General features: G+C 44.0%; 1 protein-coding gene and 1 non-coding gene across 2 annotated transcripts in view; both read left to right on the top strand.

Annotated features, from left to right (window-relative positions):
* The first annotated feature begins 2,489 nt into the window (after positions 1 to 2,489).
* Positions 2,490 to 18,004, top strand: part of COL17A1 (collagen type XVII alpha 1 chain) — a 44,467-nt gene continuing 28,952 nt past the window's right edge. Inside the window, exons 1-10 of the mRNA XM_049790422.1 lie at positions 2,490 to 2,541; positions 5,140 to 5,184; positions 5,927 to 6,031; positions 6,871 to 7,002; positions 9,030 to 9,077; positions 9,370 to 9,405; positions 9,878 to 9,925; positions 12,372 to 12,515; positions 13,042 to 13,200; positions 13,863 to 13,934. Of these exons, the coding sequence (XP_049646379.1) occupies positions 2,490 to 2,541; positions 5,140 to 5,184; positions 5,927 to 6,031; positions 6,871 to 7,002; positions 9,030 to 9,077; positions 9,370 to 9,405; positions 9,878 to 9,925; positions 12,372 to 12,515; positions 13,042 to 13,200; positions 13,863 to 13,934 (841 nt within the window). The remainder of the gene's footprint in view (positions 2,542 to 5,139; positions 5,185 to 5,926; positions 6,032 to 6,870; positions 7,003 to 9,029; positions 9,078 to 9,369; positions 9,406 to 9,877; positions 9,926 to 12,371; positions 12,516 to 13,041; positions 13,201 to 13,862; positions 13,935 to 18,004) is intronic.
* LOC125995252 (U6 spliceosomal RNA) lies at positions 3,201 to 3,307 on the top strand. The gene has a single exon (XR_007490803.1). It is a non-coding gene; the product is annotated as a U6 spliceosomal RNA (small nuclear RNA).

The following is an 18,004-nucleotide window of genomic DNA, read 5'->3' as shown; positions in this document are numbered from 1 at the left end:
ATTTCTATATTTACCTTCTGCTTTTCTGGGTAAAGAAACAGGAAGACACGTGCCAAGTTTGGTGCTGGACACTGAGAGGCTTACCCAAGAGAGTTGTCTGGTGCCAGCTTCATACCCAAGGAACAAACCCAGCCCAGCCCAAAAATTAGCATAGCTGCCGACTGCCATTTTCATTAGAGAATCCCAATAAGCTGCAGTGTGGGAAACCAAAGTTTCCATGGGTTGTTAAAAACACTTCCTGTCCAAACAGTATTTTGTACCAGTTCACCTGGCAGCCTAGGCACATCCCACTGGCAGACAGGTACCTTTGAATGGTTCATTTCCCAAATGGTGTCTGGTCCACACTAAGGACCCTTGTAAGAAAGAAATTAAAAAAGGAGGAAGTGCACTTCACAGGCACACAGGCATTTAGTGTTCAAACAAAGGATTTCAAGGAGGGTCCAACCATGTGCTCAGGTAGGCTGGCGTAGCCCATTTTGGACAGGTAAGAACTGGAACATAGATGCAGTTGTAGTCCAGGTTTGCTCTCCTAATGAAGCTGTGCTCACTCATTAAACTGTTTATGGAGCCAATCCTCTTGGCACCAGGAAACATACCTGCAGAGACCTTCTGTGGCTTTTCAGACCCAGCCAGCCAGAAGTCTTTCCACGACTGTCAGATTCCTTGCCTAGAGCTGCATTTTAGAAACTCTGATGAGCAAGGAGTTGGCACCGTCCATGAGGCCCTGGAGCAAACCTTGCCCATCCTGCTTCATTCCTCTCTGCAGCTGCCTTGCTGCCTTACATAGCCTTGTTTCCAGCAGGAAGTTTTCTGGGTCTGCATTGATTTGCATCAGCTCTAGACACTTTTGTTTTAGAGAACAGGATAAAAAGTAAACTTAAAAAATGTAGCATTTTGGGGCCAGACCGGTGGTGCAAGCTGTAAGGTGTTTGATTGCCTTGCCAACACTGCGGTTTGCTCCCCTGGCATCCCATATGATCCCCCAAGCCAGGAACGATTTCTAAGCACATAGCCAGGAGTAACTCCTGAGCATCAGCAGGTGTGGCCAAAAAATAAATAAATAAATAAATCTCATTTTATGGGCTTCAGATAGCACAATATTAAGGCACTTGCCTTGATATGGCTAATTGGGGTTTGACTCCCCTCTCCCCTTGCATTGCATTATGTTCCCCTGAACACCATGAGGAATGATCCAGGAGCACAGAATAAGCCTTGAGCACAACTGGGCATGGGCCCAAAACAAAACAAAATTATATTCCATGTCTGCCTTGGAAGACTATAACCCAGCCTGCACCGTGTTAGTTTTCCCTGGTTGAAAAAGATAACACTTTTGAGTAGTCCATTACTCCTGATGGGAAAGTTGAGAGATATTGTGGGCATCAAAGTGCCTTGATGAAGAATTCTGGAAAACATTTTGAAAGCCATCCTGAAGATAAGGCAAAGCCAGTTCCTTCTTGTTCCTTCTTTTTTACTAGGAGCCATGGGAAAAGAGCCCAGTTGGGAGGGAAATGCTTGCTATGCTTTGTGAGTTTAAGTCTCAAGACAACTCCCACCCTATCCTACCTTCTAGTTGCTTGAGTGGTGAACACAGCAGATAAGAACTTATTGATTTTCCTTCCAGAAGTAGAGAGTCCATGGAAAGCAAACATAACACATAGAAACACACACTTCTTACCTACTTCAGTAGATTTTACACTGATTTTCTTTATATATTTCTCTCACTTAGTCTGCAAATTTGCCTACTAGGTGAAAAGAGAAAATTTCATCTTATGAAAGGAGTCAATTTTCATTTAAGAATAGCCATTCCAGGGGCCGGGCGGTGGCGCTAAAGGTAAGGTGCCTGCCTTGCCTGCGCTAGCCTTGGACGGACCGCGGTTCGATCCCCCGGTGTCCCATATGGTCCCCCAAGCCAGGAGCAACTTCTGAGCACATAGCCAGGAGTAACCCCTGAGTGTTACCGGGTGTGGCCCAAAAACCAAAAAAAAAAAAAAAAAAAAAAAAAGAATAGCCATTCCTGTTTTATCTTCATGAGATCCATCCACCAAAGATTATTCTCACATACAAATTTTAAATAATGGCAATTTCCTAGTGCTCCAGCTAGGACACTGTATGGGATGCATCAAAGTGAATGTAGTCAGCTTTTATAGGACTCCTTTAGTTCTCTTTTGCTCTGGTGAAAAATAGGGATTTTAGTCTTCTGTGTGCTGGCTCTTCTGTATAAGCCATTTAATGCTGAACAGAAGGTAACCTGACTATTATACCTTGGAAAATAGGTGCCAGCACAAAGGATTAGAATCCGAAGTACAACTATTCAGTTGTTCTCAATTAAATAACTCTTAGGGAAAATATATGCATATGAAAGAACTATGCTTTGAATTCTAGGAATCTTTTATCTGTGGCTCCCAGCTTGTGTAAGGGACCTCAGTGAAAGTGAAGGCAGAGGTGCAGTATTTCATGGTGTCTGGATTTCTCCTGCAGGTGGCTATGGGATGGACGTAAACAGGAAAAACAAACGAGAAGGCACTGAAGTCACTGAAAGACGTAAGAGTTATATATACTTAAATATAGAAGTAACTTTTAAAAAAGGCGTGGGAGGGAATGATGCTGTCACTAGCCACTTGGCTTCAAGGGACACCAAAATGATCCTTCAGAGACCTCAGCTCGACTGGGGCTCCTTTACATCCAATCCAAAGGGCTGTTGCTGCCATACTCAAGATCACAGCATGAAATTAAGTCCATCCTTGTCTGAGGAATCTATACCCATGTCTCCAACGGGTAGAAGATAGAGGGGGAAAAGCCCTTTCCTCTGGCCAATGTTAGCAAAGCTGGAAGTTCTGATGGCCTCTGGCCTCTAGGTTCACTATTACTTGTGATCTAGAAAACTCAGTGGTAGAGAGTTTGATGTATAAGGCCCTGGGTTGAATCCCCTGCACTGAAGAAAAAAAAAGAAACAATATCAAAAATCAAAACGTATCTTAATTTTTAGAAAAGGATGAGGGGCCGGAGCAAAAGCACTGCGGGTAGGGCATTTGCCTTGCACACAGCTGACCCAGGTTCAATTCCCAGCATCCCAGATGGTCCCCCAGAGCCTGCAAGGAGTAATTTCTGAGGCAGAGCTAGGAGTAACCCCTGAACACTACTAGATGTGGCCCAAAAACTAAAAATAAAATAATAAAAAATAAGATAAAAATGCTATTTTGGTGCTCGCTTCGGCAGCACATATACTAAAATTGGAACGATACAGAGAAGATTAGCATGGCCCCTGCGCAAGGATGACACGCAAATTCGTGAAGCGTTCCATATTTAAAAAAAAAATGCTATTTTGAGGGCCCGGAGAGATAGCACAGCGGCGTTTGCCTTGCAAGCAGCCGATCTAGGACCAAAGGTGGTTGGTTCGAATCCCGGTGTCCCATATGGTCCCCTGTGCCTGCCAGGAGCTATTTCTGAGCAGACAGCCAGGAGTAACCCCTGAGCACCACCGGGTGTGACCCAAAAACCAAAAAAACAAAACAAAACAAAAAAAATGCTATTTTGATATATAATTTATATAATCAACATTAGTGAGGGGAAATGATGCTAGGATTTTATCCAAGGTTTTGAAATTTTAGAGCATGGGCTTCACTACTGAGCTACTCCCACCTCTACTCAGCATTTTTAATGGCTGCATGATATTCTGTTGGATGAATTTGCCATATTTTATTGAAATGATTCCTTATTTAAGGAACAAGCCACCAAAACTTTAAAGACTAATAGCCTCATCAATACAGGGACAAAGTTGGAATAACAACAGTGGCATTGATTTGCAATCTACACTGAAAATGGCAAAAAAAAGATATATAATTTTTCTGTGTAATGTCCCAAATGATAAATTCAGAGCTATTTAAACTGCCCATTGGCAACCCTCACTCCTTCAGTTAACCTGCAACTAGCATCAATCTCCAACAAAAAAATGTTCTGGCTCTACCAAGTTGGGAATTTAGGTTAAGAAATAATTTTATTTTTATGTATCTAAGAATCACAAAGGTCCATCCAGTGAGAGGCTGAGCAAAAGCTCAAAGACTATTATTTAAGTTAAGCTGTCACATTCGTCTGAAAAACCTTTCCTGTTATGCTTTGAAAGCACTTTCTACTGCTTTCATAACCTCATGTTCCTGCTAGGACAACTAGATTGTGTAGGTGAAGGCAGCGGGAAGGAAAGACAGACTGGATGGGGATAGATTAGAAAGAGTGTGGAGGGGGGATGATGCTGTCAACAGCCACTTGGCATCAAGGGACACCAAAATGATTCTTCAGAGACCTCAAATCGACTGGGGCTATTTTATAGCCAATACAAAGGGCTATTGCTGCCATAGTCAAGGTCACAGCATGAAATTGAGTCTGCCCTTACCTGGGGAATCTACACCCACCTCTCCAAGGGGTAAGTAAGTAGAAGATTAAGGGGAAAAATTCCTTTCCTCTGGCTAATGTTTAACAAAGCTGGAAGTTCTGATGGCCTCTAGGTGCACTATTACTTGTGATCTAGAAATACTTCTTATCAAGAGGAAAAGGAACCAGGTCTTCAACTCTGCCTTGTAGTTCACCTAATTTCGATTAAATACCCAATGTGACTTATACAGTCACACTTTCTCACCCTCAAGAATGGGCCTGAGGATTTGACAGAAAATTGTGGTATCTCCCAGACATCTCAATTCATAAAGTCCAAGGTAATAAATACATAGTCTGACCCTTTCAGAAGGAGCCTCCCAGAGAATGACAGTGGCTTGAGGCCTGTGTGAATGACGAGGCCCTGCCCCACCTGCAGAGGCAAGTCAAGGCCTGAGCTGGCTCTGAATGCTAAACAAGAGACAAAACTACCTACCTCGGCAATTTATTTTTCAAATCAGTGAGTAAACTACTTTTGGTGCCCAAAAGATAGAAATTTATTTTCCAGGCACATGAAGATTCATTGCTTTTGTACATATTTTTGAGCACAGTAGGTCAGAGTACATACTTGGCAATTAACACAACTATGTGAAAATCTATGTTGAACCAATTGTAGGTGCTAAGTCTATGTATGGAATAGACTTAGTATAAATCTTTATCAAAACACAAAGTTCTACTGTCTAACCTCAAATCCCATTTCTTCTTGGTCTTTTCTAGTTATCACAGAAACAGTAACTACAAGACTAACATCCTTACCACCAAGTAAGTGACTGTCTCCAGATCTTTCTTCTCACCTATCACCTTCTCTGCCGTGCCTGCTCTCCTGTTGAGCAAATCTGAACCATCAGAAATCTCCTTAAACAGTTGTATTAATAGGATTTGATACACCAGAAAATTCCCAATGCCGTACTCCATCCCCATTATCCCTCCCCTCTTCCTGCTCCTGAAAACCACCCAAATGATTTCTGTCTCTATATAATATCAGAAATCGTATCCAATCAGGGTTTGGGGTGCAGGGAGGGAACAACTGGTAGGACCACTTGTTTTAACTGTTCAGTTTTTTTCTGGAAGTCTTTAGATTTAGGAGATTCTATATTGGAGACTGGACCCCCTCATACTTCCCCAATGCTCCCCAGGAAGCCTGGTTCCCAGGGGAGGCGGAGCCTATCCATCAGCATCAGAGAAGAGGGAAGGAAGCAGCAGCTGGGGTGGAGGTGGGGGTGCATCACTGGTCCCACCATTCTTCTAGTGGTTGCCATGTGAGGTGCACAGAGCAGGGTTTTAAAGGAAGCAAGTTGGACTCAGGCCTGGACACTTAGGAAACTGCACACCCCTTCAGCTGTCTTTCCTAATATTTTGATTTTTCTAATAAGCAACTTGTTATGCAGGTAGGGAAGGGACCTAGGTAGGGAAGAGGTGATAGGTAAGACACCAGGGCAGTCTCCAAGGGGCAGGGCTTGAACAGGGATTCCCTCCTTCATCATGCCTTCCCCCTGCTCTGCAGAATGCTCCACCAGCAATGGCTATGCTAAGACGGGCTCTCTGGGTAGTGGAAGCCGAACGGAGAAGCAAAGTCTGATTCATGGAAGCAGCAGCTACATAACCGGAAGTGAGTGTCTATAGGCGGGAGGGCTGGGTGGAGACAGGGATCGAGACAATGACATTGTGGGCCACTTAGTCACTGCCCCCCAAGAACTAACAGCCCAATGGGTGAGCCCTTCCCCTCAAGTATCTGCAGCTGCTCCACTGAAACAAAATCCTTCATATCAAGTCATGATACAAGTAGCAATAATTAATCCAGGATGGTGACCTGGAAGGTGACCCATTCCCCTTCAATCTCTCTAGAAGCCAATGTTTTTAGAAACTACTTACAACTTACATTCACAGCCGCAGAAACTCACCTATTGGGTCACTGTACTAAAATAATCTGAGACATCCCTGCTACCCTGAACAGGTACCACTAGGCAAGCAGCCAACACCCACCTGTTGCTCGCAGTGAGATCCTCTTCGGTGGGAGCCTTCAGGCTGACCCCAAACCAAAGCAGCAAACCTGCCCCCAAACAGAAAGAAGCACATTTCTGTGCTTCTGAAGCCATTTCTTGCATCTCAGAGGGATTTTGGAGAAATAAAGACCAAACAAATAGCCAAGTTGACCAAGAGAAATTATGCCCAGTGGTTGGCAGTCTCCATCCTCGTGTCCCTTCCAGTGTTCCACCACAAAACTCCAGATCTTCAGGAAACCATGCAGGAGGTGCTGCCTCCCATGGTCAGCCTGGGAAGGACAATAGCCATCGTCCTCCTAAACAAGGGGGGGACTGTGAGGTAGAATTTATACGATGCTCCCAAAACTCTCCAGGACCCTCTTTCACTAGGAGCAGCCTTTGGTACTTGGTGAGACTGAAAGCCCATCTACTGTGTGCTGAGAATTCCCACTATCTCTCCTTGTAGGTGGCAGTACCCGGGGCAATGCCTCCACCTCCAGTTACAGGAGAGCCCATTCACCTGCCTCCACTCTGCCCAATTCGCCCGGGTCAACCTTTGACAGGAAAACACATGTCACTCGCCATGGAACCTATGAAGGTACCAGTCCCGTGAACTTTAGGGGAGAACTACTCTCCATAGTCCTGTCCCTGTCAGTCAGGCTTTAAAGTCTGAAAACGCAGTATTCCCCCACATCAGCCCTTCCCTTTCTTTCCACTCTTCCTTGTTTCTTTTGTGAACTCATGATGCTTAGAGATTTTTCTAGATTTACCCATTCCTTCATTCATCCACTTAGTTACTCTTTCAAGTGGTCGTTATGAGTGATCTCTGTGTATTTAACAATATGCAGCATATCTTAATGGGCACTTAATGAATCAGAAATGGACTTTGCCTGCTGGTCTGTAGCCTAAAATATGGGCTAAATTGACAGGTGTACAAAGCAGGAGGCCTGATAAAAGTAGCAACAATGAATCCAGAACGCTGTCTGGAAGCAAAGTTCCCCTTCAATCATGCTCTTGAAGCCAATGCCATTGGGAACCACAAACTTAAAGGACCTTCAGTTATTTTCTCTGTGTCTAGGGGAGCCTGGGAGAAAGGGAGGAAAGTGGAGCTTGAATTGGGACCAAGTGATATTTGAGCTTCCCATACCCAGTGCCAAACTAGGTGGGTCACACCAAGTTGGAGGGGCAATGACTAAATGTGAGAGCAGGAGTGAAGGCTGTAAGCAGCACCCTTGTAAATGACTAGAAGAACTCAGTTTAGGGCTGGGCTAAGATGTTGGTATTATCCCTCGTCTTCCAGGTAGCCCCAGAGTCTTCTTTTTTTTTTTTTTTTTTTTTTTTTTTTTGGTTTTTGGGCCACACCCGGTAACGCTCAGGGGTTACTCCTGGCTATGCGCTCAGAAGTTGCTCCTGGCTTGGGGGACCATATGGGACACCGGGGGATCGAACCGAAGTCCGACCAAGGCTAGCGCAGGCAAGGCAGGCACCTTACCTTTAGCGCCACCGCCCGGCCCCAGCCCCAGAGTCTTCTAAGCAAGAGTCTGTCATCTTTGATGTCCACTATTCTCCAAGTATATGTAGAAAAAATAGGGAAGAAAGAGGTTGTACTCAGTGACCAATTAGTTGGGAAGTGACAGAACCAAGAAGGGAAAGCTTGACTGGGATGAGAATGGGTAAAGGAATCAGGAGGGTTGACGTTGTTGTGGGGGGAGAAAGAAAGGAGAGTCGGTGATTCCACTGAGTCTTCAAACACGGGTGGCTAGTTCCAGGCAGCGATGCTCAGAAACAGAAGGAAAGTGGAGGCTTCCATGTGGGTGAGTCAAGACATTCCACATAGCTGTCAGGTGGGGGTACCAGGTAGACAGTGGGATGCAGAGGAACTGAGCCCAAAAATGAAATTGTCCAATTGGAAAGATTTGAGCAGAAGCTGGGAAATGAGAAGCAGTGGGAGCTGGAAAAAAAAAGGGGGGAGCTGGGAAGGATAGGTGGATGAGTCCAGAGAACATATCAGATGAGTTCTTGGGGGCTCAGGGAAACAGGGCCAGGCACCATCACTCAAATCCATGCTAGAAGGATACGGCAGGAAAGAGACTGTCTAGGTTTTGCTCTTAAGTTTCTGGGGTTCCTGGTAATCTGTAAAAGTGAGCCTTAGGGGAAAGAGAAGTCAGAAGACAAGTGGCCCACTCATGAGTGAAGATGGGTATAGCACCAGAGAAACAGAATTAAGAAGTACAGGCCTCTATTCTAGAACTTCCAGGGAGTATGGAGGGTAGGCGAGGTAGATCAAGTCACCCCAGTGGTTTGGGAAGCATGAGGGCTGGTGCTTTCTCGGTCATGGGGCCATGTTTGGGACAAGCTTCACAAGCTCAGATAGCAGCCTGGTGCAGGTGACATATTGGTGGCAGTGACAGGTCCCTCCCTGGTCCAGTTCTGGAACAGAGCACATAACATGGAGGAAAGGACAGCAAAGAGTGCATGCCCACAGCTTCCTGTCACTCAGACCCAGAATTTGGTCAGAACCACGTCCAAATGCCATAGCACCAGGCCAGTAGGCTCCAGCCTGCCAAGAGTCACTGACTCTAGATCGTCTCTGGGAACCAGGCTGACGTTTCCTTCTCTCCACAGGGAGCTCCAGTGGCAACTCCTCCCCTGAGTACCCACGAAAGGAATTTGGTAAGTCCTTCCTGGTTTCCTGAAGAAAAAGTCACTGAGCCCTAGGACAGGGCCCTTGTTCTTGGATCTCCATATGCGTATGAATTGACACAATCACTGATTCCACAGTGATGCTCATTTTATTTATTTGCTTCTGTGGGAAAAGCAAGACATATTCTGGCAAAATAGATATACTATATCTAATAGATATACTAATTAGATATATTAATATATCTCTAATAGATATACTACCAGAAATATTCAGGCCATCCCATCTGACACAAACATAAGGTTTTTTTTCTTTGTTTCTCAGCATCTTCAGCAACCAGAGGCCGAAGCCAAACCCGAGGTAAGTACAGTAACTGGATTCAAGTCTTTCAACAAGTGTTTTCTGAGCCAGAGGCACAGTTCAAGTGGCAGAGCAAAAGCTTTGAATGTCCCGAGTTTGGCCCCTGACACCTCAATGCTCTCTCAGCATTGCTGAGAGACTTTGGGGGCAATTTGACTCTTGGTCTCCACCTAGGGCTGGAAAAGCTGCTGAGAAACCTGTCAGGACCCTGAGGGTGGGAAAGGATCTGGGAAGGAGCCTGCTCCTGGCCGATTTGTGATGAAGCCAGGACTTGACCTGCAATTTCCTTAGGCACCGCCATGTCTGGAAGGGCAGGAGCCACAGCTTAGCAGGGTAGTGGACCCTTATTTTAAACTAGCACTATGTTTCCTATGTTTGGGATTCAGATCAGCCCACATATGCTCAGAGGAGATTCATGTCGACTCTAAGCCAGGCCCCTCATTTACCACCTTCTCCACCTCTTCCCTCACAGAGAGCGAGATCCGGGTTCGGCTGCAGAGTGCGTCCCCCTCTACCCGATGTAAGTGGTCATTGTGTTGTAGACAGGACTCAGAAATCTAGGGCTTCTGCCCTGCATGTGACATGTATGCATGTCTATGTGCGTGTGCACTTGTGTGTATTTGCTCCACTGTAAAATATTGCTAAGGCCCTTCCGGAGTTGGACCTGGAGTGGTGGGAGCAGGGAGGGTTCAGAGCTGAATTAATCACAGAGAAGCTTCCTGTTTAGTGTCACTGAAAGTGAACATGAGGAATGGGTTGACTGAGACACTGGAGGGGTTGTGGGGTGACTTACGGACATCTGCGTGTTTGAGAAGGGTCAGGTGCTGTAGGCGTCTTGCGTCTCAGCAATTCTAGTGGGATGGAGTCCTTCACGTAGGAAAGTGGGTAACACGAGTGGCTGAATATGAAATATGAAATAATGATACCACACACAGTGTATGTGGGGTCAACACACTTCTGGCAGGAGTGCGACAACTTTAATCTTTAGGCAAGGGAGTATATAAAGGGAAAAAGAGATAGTCATATCATGAAAGGAATGCAATGTACATTGTTTGATTTTAAAACAAATACACATAGCTTTAGGTGGATTTATAACCTTAAAATAGAATAGGTTTCAGTTAGGAGCCAGAGGATAAAAGAAAGGCTGATTTCTTACATATCAAAGTAGTTCCTGGCCCTAGGTGTCATTACTGATGTAAATTAAGGGATAGCAGAAATCCTGTTTTTCTCCTAATAACAAATATCCTTAACCTGAGGGAATAGTTTTCTAGCTAGGGGCTAAGACCTACTTCCTATGATCTGGTAATAGAAAGACATAAAACTTATGAAAGATGTACAGAATTATACCTAGTAAAATAGCCTAATTCTACACTGGCCAAACCTGTTTGTTAGCAGGTATACAAAATGACAGGGAAAGTCCCTGAGGCAAAGTCATCCTGCTGTGGTGCTCAAAGACAAGGAGAGAAGACATTGTCTTGAAGGTGCTAAGTTTTGACTTGGCCTTAGGAAGTAAATAGGTTGACAGAAAGACAGGTAGCTGGCTGGACTTTGAGTTGCAAATATACTTCAGCAGGGAACTTTGTCGGTTTTTGGTGCTGAAATTTCTTTATGACTGCAGGATAACTGAGGCCAAATTTCTGTAGTTTTGCAAGTGGACAAAATCAAATAAAAGGAAAAGAGAAATATAATGTCACAGCCATGTCAGAAATATAGCTAGTAATCCACACAGGGGTTATGATTAACTTCTCCAACGAGCCTTCTGGCTGATATATTTCTTGGGGGGAAAATTAGGTACTGCACCAGGAAAGCCAATAGACACATCTGGTGTTGCTTCCCTTAATAATGGAGACATCCATGTTACGTGCAGTGACAGTCAGGAGTAGAGGGAGAGTTACAACTTTATCACATAAATCAGGATCTTGGTGTCAGACCATGCTTAACTCCATCTGCTCTTGTAATGGTCAGGGGATGGTGAAATGAACCAAGTGCCAGGGGTTTCACATAAAAGAGAGGAGAGAGGGGCCAGAAAGATAGCATGAAAGTAGGGCATTTGCCTTGCATGCAGAAGGACAGTGGTTTGAATCCCAGCATCCCATATGGTTCCCTGAGCCTGCCAGAAGCGATATCTGAGCATAGAATCAAGATTAACCTTGAGCACTGCTGGATGTGACCCAAAAACCAAAAGAGAGAGAGAGAGAGAGAGAGAGAGAGAGAGAGAGAGAGAGAGAGAGAGAGAGAGAGAGAGAGAGAGAGGTCAGCACACAGACCAGGGCCTACCTAAATAACTCAGCATGATGGGCTATAAGGCTACAGTGCTGCGTTCTCACCCAAGTACCTCTGTTGCATCCAAAGAGTGGAACTCCCAAAGGAGAGGGTGCGTGGGTGCATTGTCCACATGTCTGCTACTACATACCATGTCCACCACCATTCCTGTTTGCTGGGGGATGCTCAGGGAGTCCACACCATTTCTTCAGTTGCTGCAAACAGGATCAGCCATAGAGGCCTGACTAATCATGTGACTGAAGCTTTCTATGGGGGAATCATTTGATACAAATCCAGCAGGCCTCCCATGCAAGGTCAGGTCCATGGGTTCTTCTGCTCTGGAGCTGAAACCACCACTGAGGGGTTCATTTCAAGTGCATTAGTTCTATTAAATCTAACTCTCTGGGGTGTGGCCTCCCCCAACCCAGACCCAAACCTTCTCTGCTGAGCATCTGCCAATACAGCTCCCCAAGAAGTGAACTGCTTTCCCAGACACCACATTTATGAGGCCATAAATACAATAAAATTCCAGGGTAAAGGAATCATTGGTGGACAAACACCAAAAGCATCAGCTGATGGACAAAGTCCCCCTGAGGGAGCAGATGCCTGGATACCACCAAAATTCTTCCCTCTGCTACCTGATTCTGAAGAAAATTCAGGCCCAGTCTCTGGAGAGATGGAAAACTAGAGGAATTCTCTTTCAGGGACAGAACTGGATGATGTTAAGCGATTGCTCAAGGGGAGCCGGTCAGCTAGTGTGAGTCCCACTCGCAATTCTTCCAACACCCTCCCCATCCCCAAGAAAGGCACAGTGGAGACCAAAACGGTGACAGCCAGCTCCCAGTCAGGTGAGTGTGTGCAGGCTGCCCAGCCAGGGGGCCGGGTGGGTTCAGGTAGGTTCATACTGCTGCTTTGGTGCCTCTAGTTTTTCCCACCAGGGTCCTTATTACCTTCGGTGAGTCCCCAGGACCAAGGAGATCAAAAGTCACAAATGCTTAAGCAGGGAGGAGGTACAGCATAGGACTCGGGGACAACCAGTGGATGAGGGAAGAGGGAACACATAAGAAAGAAACGAGATTGGAGGGAGACCATGGCTGGGAAAAAGTCAAGAAATCCTTCACTCTATCCTAAAAGTTTATCCCTAGATTCTTGACCTTTCCACCACTGTGTGGAGCAAATTCTACAAATGAAAGACTTGGGGAAGTTAGTGGTTCCCATTCACTCACTTACTAAGTGATACTGATTAAGCCCTGTCTCCACTATGTCAGACATGTTTTGCTGGAAAGTCCCTCCTGGCTTGGGAGCTGAACCTCTGGCTGTCTCTGTGCAGAAAACAACATCTCACTGGAGTGTTGTGTGTATGTGTGTTTGCAGTGGCTGGCACCTATGACACCACCATCCTGGATGCCAACCTTCCCGCCCACATGTGGTCCTCTACCTTGCCAGCGGGCTCATCCATGGGGACCTACCACAACAATATGACAACCCAGAGCTCGTCCCTCCTGCACACCAATGCCTACTCTTCGGGATCTGGTAGGCAAACACACTTAGCCCTCCCCCATCAAACCCTGCAGTTTGATGACCCCAGGAGATCCCCTAAAAAACTGTTATGGGAAAGAACATGAAAACAGATGCAAGAGGTCTAGTTTCACATACCAAGAATTAATCACATGACCCTGAGAAAGTCTTTAGATTTCTCTGAACTTCTCATTTTGGTTAAAGGGGTCACTAATGATAGATTTTAGCCTGACCCACTAACCCACTTGAGGCTGAGCCACCTAATACCAGCACTCAGCTCTGACCCAGGGTAATGCCTGGTTTCATACTGCAAGGCAAGGCAAGAAGTTTTACCAATGGATAAGAATTTAACAAGGAGAGGAAGCGGTGGCACTAGAGGTAAGGCATCTGCCTTGCAAGACGGGTCGATCCCCTGGCATCCCATATGGTCCCCCCAAAGCAGGAGCGATTTTTGAGTACATAACCAGGAGTAACCCCTGAGTGTCACCGGGTGTGCCCCCCCATAAAAAGAATTTAACAAAATATAAAATATACAATATAAAATATATAAATATATATAAAATATAAAACATAAAAATACAAACCTGGCATTTCTTCCTGCTTCTCTGCCCTTGTTCTGGGGCTGAATGTTTCTCTTCTCTCATCATCTTCCTCACCACCTTCCACCTCCTCTGCAGTGTTTGGGCTTCCCAACAACATGGCATCCTGCTCCCCAACTCTGCACCCTGGAATCAGCACCTGTTCCTCAGGTCAGTGCTCATAATGTGTGCTGCCTTTCCATGGGTGGTTTGCTCCAAATTGAATTGGGAGGAATTGGGAGGAGAGATAAATGGTTTTAGATAAATGATTCTTGGGCCATGAGCCCAAGTCCCAGCACACAGCATCACAGAGCAGTGACCCCTGGGCTTCATTAGAAGGGTGCAGGGTCAGCCCTCAATGAAATGAGGGACTTGTAAGAAAAGGGGCTAAGTCAGAGTTTGGGGCATGTGCAAGTGGAAAGCATGATTGAGAGACTCTTAATTCAGACCTTTGTGTAAATATAGTCTTTCTTTGAGAATAACTTTGAGCCTTAGGAAGATCAAATAAGCTTAGCTTCCAATACAAACACGTTCATTTTCAAGACCTGTTTATTCACCTTGTACAACATACATCTCAATAGCCCATCTCCAGTATACACCAATCTTTTGAGAAATAAATTCTCCTGTCTATCATCTCAATGAATAAGTACACAATACATGCCATGGACCTTCTTTAAGAATGCAGCAGGCATTTCTGCAAGTCCCATGGCAGCTTCCTGCTTTCTTTTTTTCTATTTTTTCTGTATCTAAACATCTTGATTACATATATGATTGTGATTAGGTTTCAGTCATGTAAAGAACACTCCCTTCACCAATGCAACATTCCCACCACCAGTGTCCCAAATCTCCCTCCATCCCACCCCACCCCCACCTGTACTCTAGATAGGCTTTCCAGTTCCCTCATTCATTCACATGATTATGGTAGTTCTCTGTGTAGTTATTTCTATAACTGCACTCACCACTCTTTGTGGTGAGCTTCATGAAGTGAGCTGGAAGTTCCAGCCCTCCTCTCATTGTCTCTGAGGATTGTTGCAAAAATGACTTTTATTTTTCTTAAAACTCATAGATGAGTGAGATTATTCTGTGTGTGTGTGTCTCTCTCTTCCCTCTGACTTATTTCATTCAGCATGATAGATTCCATGTATATCCATGTACAGGAAAATTTTATGACTTCATCTCTCCTGATGGCTGCATAATATTCCATTGTGTATATGTACCACAGTTTATTAGCCATTCGTCTGTTAAAGGGCATCTTGGTTGTTTCCAGAGCCTGGCTATTGTGAATAGTGCTGCAATAAATATAGTGTGAGGAAGGGGTTTTTGTATTGTGTTCTTGTGTTCTTAGGGTATATCCCTAGGAGTGGAATAGTTGGGTTGAATGGGAGCTCAGTTTCCAGATTTTGGAGGAATCTCCATATCACTTTCCATAGAGGTTGGACTAGACGGCATTCCCACCAGCAGTGGATATGAGTTCCTTTCTCTCCACATCCCCACCAGCACTGATTGTTCTCATTCTTTGTGATGTGCGCCAATCTCTGTGGTGTGAGGTGTTATCTCATTGTTATTTTGATTTGCATCTCCCTGATGATTAGTGACAAGGAGCATTTTTTTCATGTGCCTTTTGGCCATTTGTATTTCTTTTTTATCAAAGCATCTGTTCATTTATTCTCCCCATTTTTTGATGGATTAGATGTTTTTTTCTTGTAAAGTTCTGTCAGTGCCCTGTATATTTTGGATATTAGCCCCTTATCTGATGGGTGTTGGGTGAATAGTTTCTCCCAGTTGGTGGATGGCTCTTGTATCCTGGGCACTATTTCTTTTGAGGTGCAGAAGCTTCTCAGTTTTATGTATTCCCATCTGTTGATCTCTGCTTCCACTTGTTTGGAAAGTGCATTTCCTCCTTGAAGATACCTTTAGTCTCAATGTCATGGAGTGTTTTACAGACGTGTTGTTCTATATACCTTATGGTATCAGGTCTGATTTCAAGGTCTTTAATCCATTTGGATTTTACCTTCGTACATGATGTTAACTGGGGGTCTATGTTCGCTTTTTTGCAAGTGGCTAACCAGTTCTGCCAGCACCACTTGTTGAAGAGGTTTTCCCTGCCCCACTAAGGATTTCTTGTTCCTTTGTCAAAAATTAGGTAATTGTATGTCTGGGTGACAATGTCTGAGAACTCAAGCCTATTCCACTGATCTGAGGGTCTGTCTTTATTCCAATACCATGCTGTTTGAATAACTATTGCTTTGTAGTACAGTTTAAAGTTGGGGAAAGTAATGCCTCCCATACTCCTTTTCCCTAGGAGTGCTTTAGCTATTCGAGGGTGTTTATTGTTCCAGATGAACTTCATAAGTGTTTGATCCACTTCTTTGAAGAATGTCATGGGTATTTTTAAGGGGATCGCATTAAATCTGTATAATGCTTTGGAGAGTATTGCCATTTTAATGATGTTAATCCTGCCAATCCATGAGCAGGGTATGTGTTTCCATTTCGTGTGTCCTCTCTTATTTCTTGGAGCAGGGCTTTATAGTTTTCTTTGTATAGATACTTCACATCTTTGGTCAAGTTGACTCCAAGATATTTGAGTTTTTGTGGCACTATTGTGATTGTGATTGCCTTCTTGACTTCCTTCTCTTCCCTATCATTATTGGTGTATAAAAAGGCCATTGATTTCTGTGTGTTAATTTTGTAGCCTGCCACCTTGCTATATGAGTCTATTGTTTCTAAAAGCTTTTTGGAAGAGTCTTTAGGATTTTCTAAGTAGAGTATCATGTCATCTACAAACAATGAGAGCTTGACTTCTTCCTTTCCTATCTGGATTCCCTTGATATCTTTTTCTTGCCTGATCACTATAGCAAGAACTTCCAGTACTGTGTTGAAGAGGAGTGGTGAGAGCGGACAGCCTTGTCATGTACCAGAATTTAAAGGAAAGGCTTTTAGTTATTCTCTATTGAGGATAATATTTGTCATTTGCTTGTGGTAGATGGCTTTAACTAGATTGAGAAAGGTTCCTTCCATTCCCATCTTGCTGAGAGTTTTGATCAAGAATGGTTGTTGGACCTTATCAAATGCTTTCTCTGCGTCTATTGATATGATCATGTGATTTTTATTTTTTTTGTTGTTGATGTTGTGTATGATGTTGATAGATTTACGGATGTTAAACCATACTTGCATTTCTGAGATGAAACCTACTTGGTCGTAGTGTATGATCTTCTTGATGATGCATTGGATCCTATTTCCCAGGATTTTGTTGAAGATCTTTGCATCAGCATTCATTAGGGATATTGGTCTGTAATTTTCTTTTTTGGCAGCATCTCTGTCTGGTTTTGGTATCAAGGTGATGTTGGCTTCAAAAAAGCTGTTTGGGAGTGTTCCCGTTTTTTCAATTTCATGGAAGAGCCTGGCTAAGATTGGTAGTAGCTCCTCTTGAAAGATTTGAAAAAATTCATTAGAAAATCCATCTGGGCCTGGGCTTTTCTTTTTGAGCAGATGTTTGATTACAGTTTCAATTTCCTCGGTAGTGATGGGGGTGTTTAGATATGCTACATCCTCCTTACTTAAATGTGGAAGGTTATAAGCATTCAAGAATTTTTCCATTTCTTCTAGGTTCTTATGTTTAGTAGCATAAAGTTTCTCAAAGTACTCTCTGATGACCCTTTGGATCTCTGCAATATCTGTCGTGATCTCCCCCTTTTTATTTCTAATACAGATTATCAGATTTCTCTCTCTCTCTTTCTTTGTGAGTTTTGCCAATATTCTATCAATCTTGTTTATTTTTTCAAAGAACCAACTTCTGCTTTCGTTGATCTTTCGAATTGTTTTTTGGTTTTCCACTTCATCGAGTTCTGCTTTCAGCTTTGTTATTTCCTTCTGCCACCCTATTTTTTGTTCCTTTTGTTGGTCATTTTCTAATTTTTTGAGCTGCATCATTAAGTTATTCAGGTATCCCCCTTCTTCCTTCCTGATATGTGCTTGTAGAGCTATAAATTTTCCTCTCAGGACCGCTTTTGTTGTGTCACATAGATTCTGGCAGTTTGTGTCTTCATTATCATTTGTTTCCAGAAAAGTTTTGATTTCCTTTTTGATTTCATCTCAGACCCACTGGTTATTCAGTAGCAGGGTGTTTAATTTCCAATTGTTAAAGTTTTTCTTCTGTGTGGCTTTATAGTTCACATCTAATTTCAGAGCCTTGTGGTCAGCAAAGGTAGCCTGCAAGATTTCTATCCTCTTGGTTTTATGGA

The sequence above is a fragment of the Suncus etruscus genome, chromosome 17, assembly GCF_024139225.1.
Source record: "Suncus etruscus isolate mSunEtr1 chromosome 17, mSunEtr1.pri.cur, whole genome shotgun sequence".
In the NCBI taxonomy this organism is placed as follows: Eukaryota; Metazoa; Chordata; class Mammalia; order Eulipotyphla; family Soricidae; genus Suncus; species Suncus etruscus.
The sequence above is the reverse complement of the archived record's forward strand: the minus strand, read 5'-3'. Positions and strand labels throughout refer to the sequence as shown.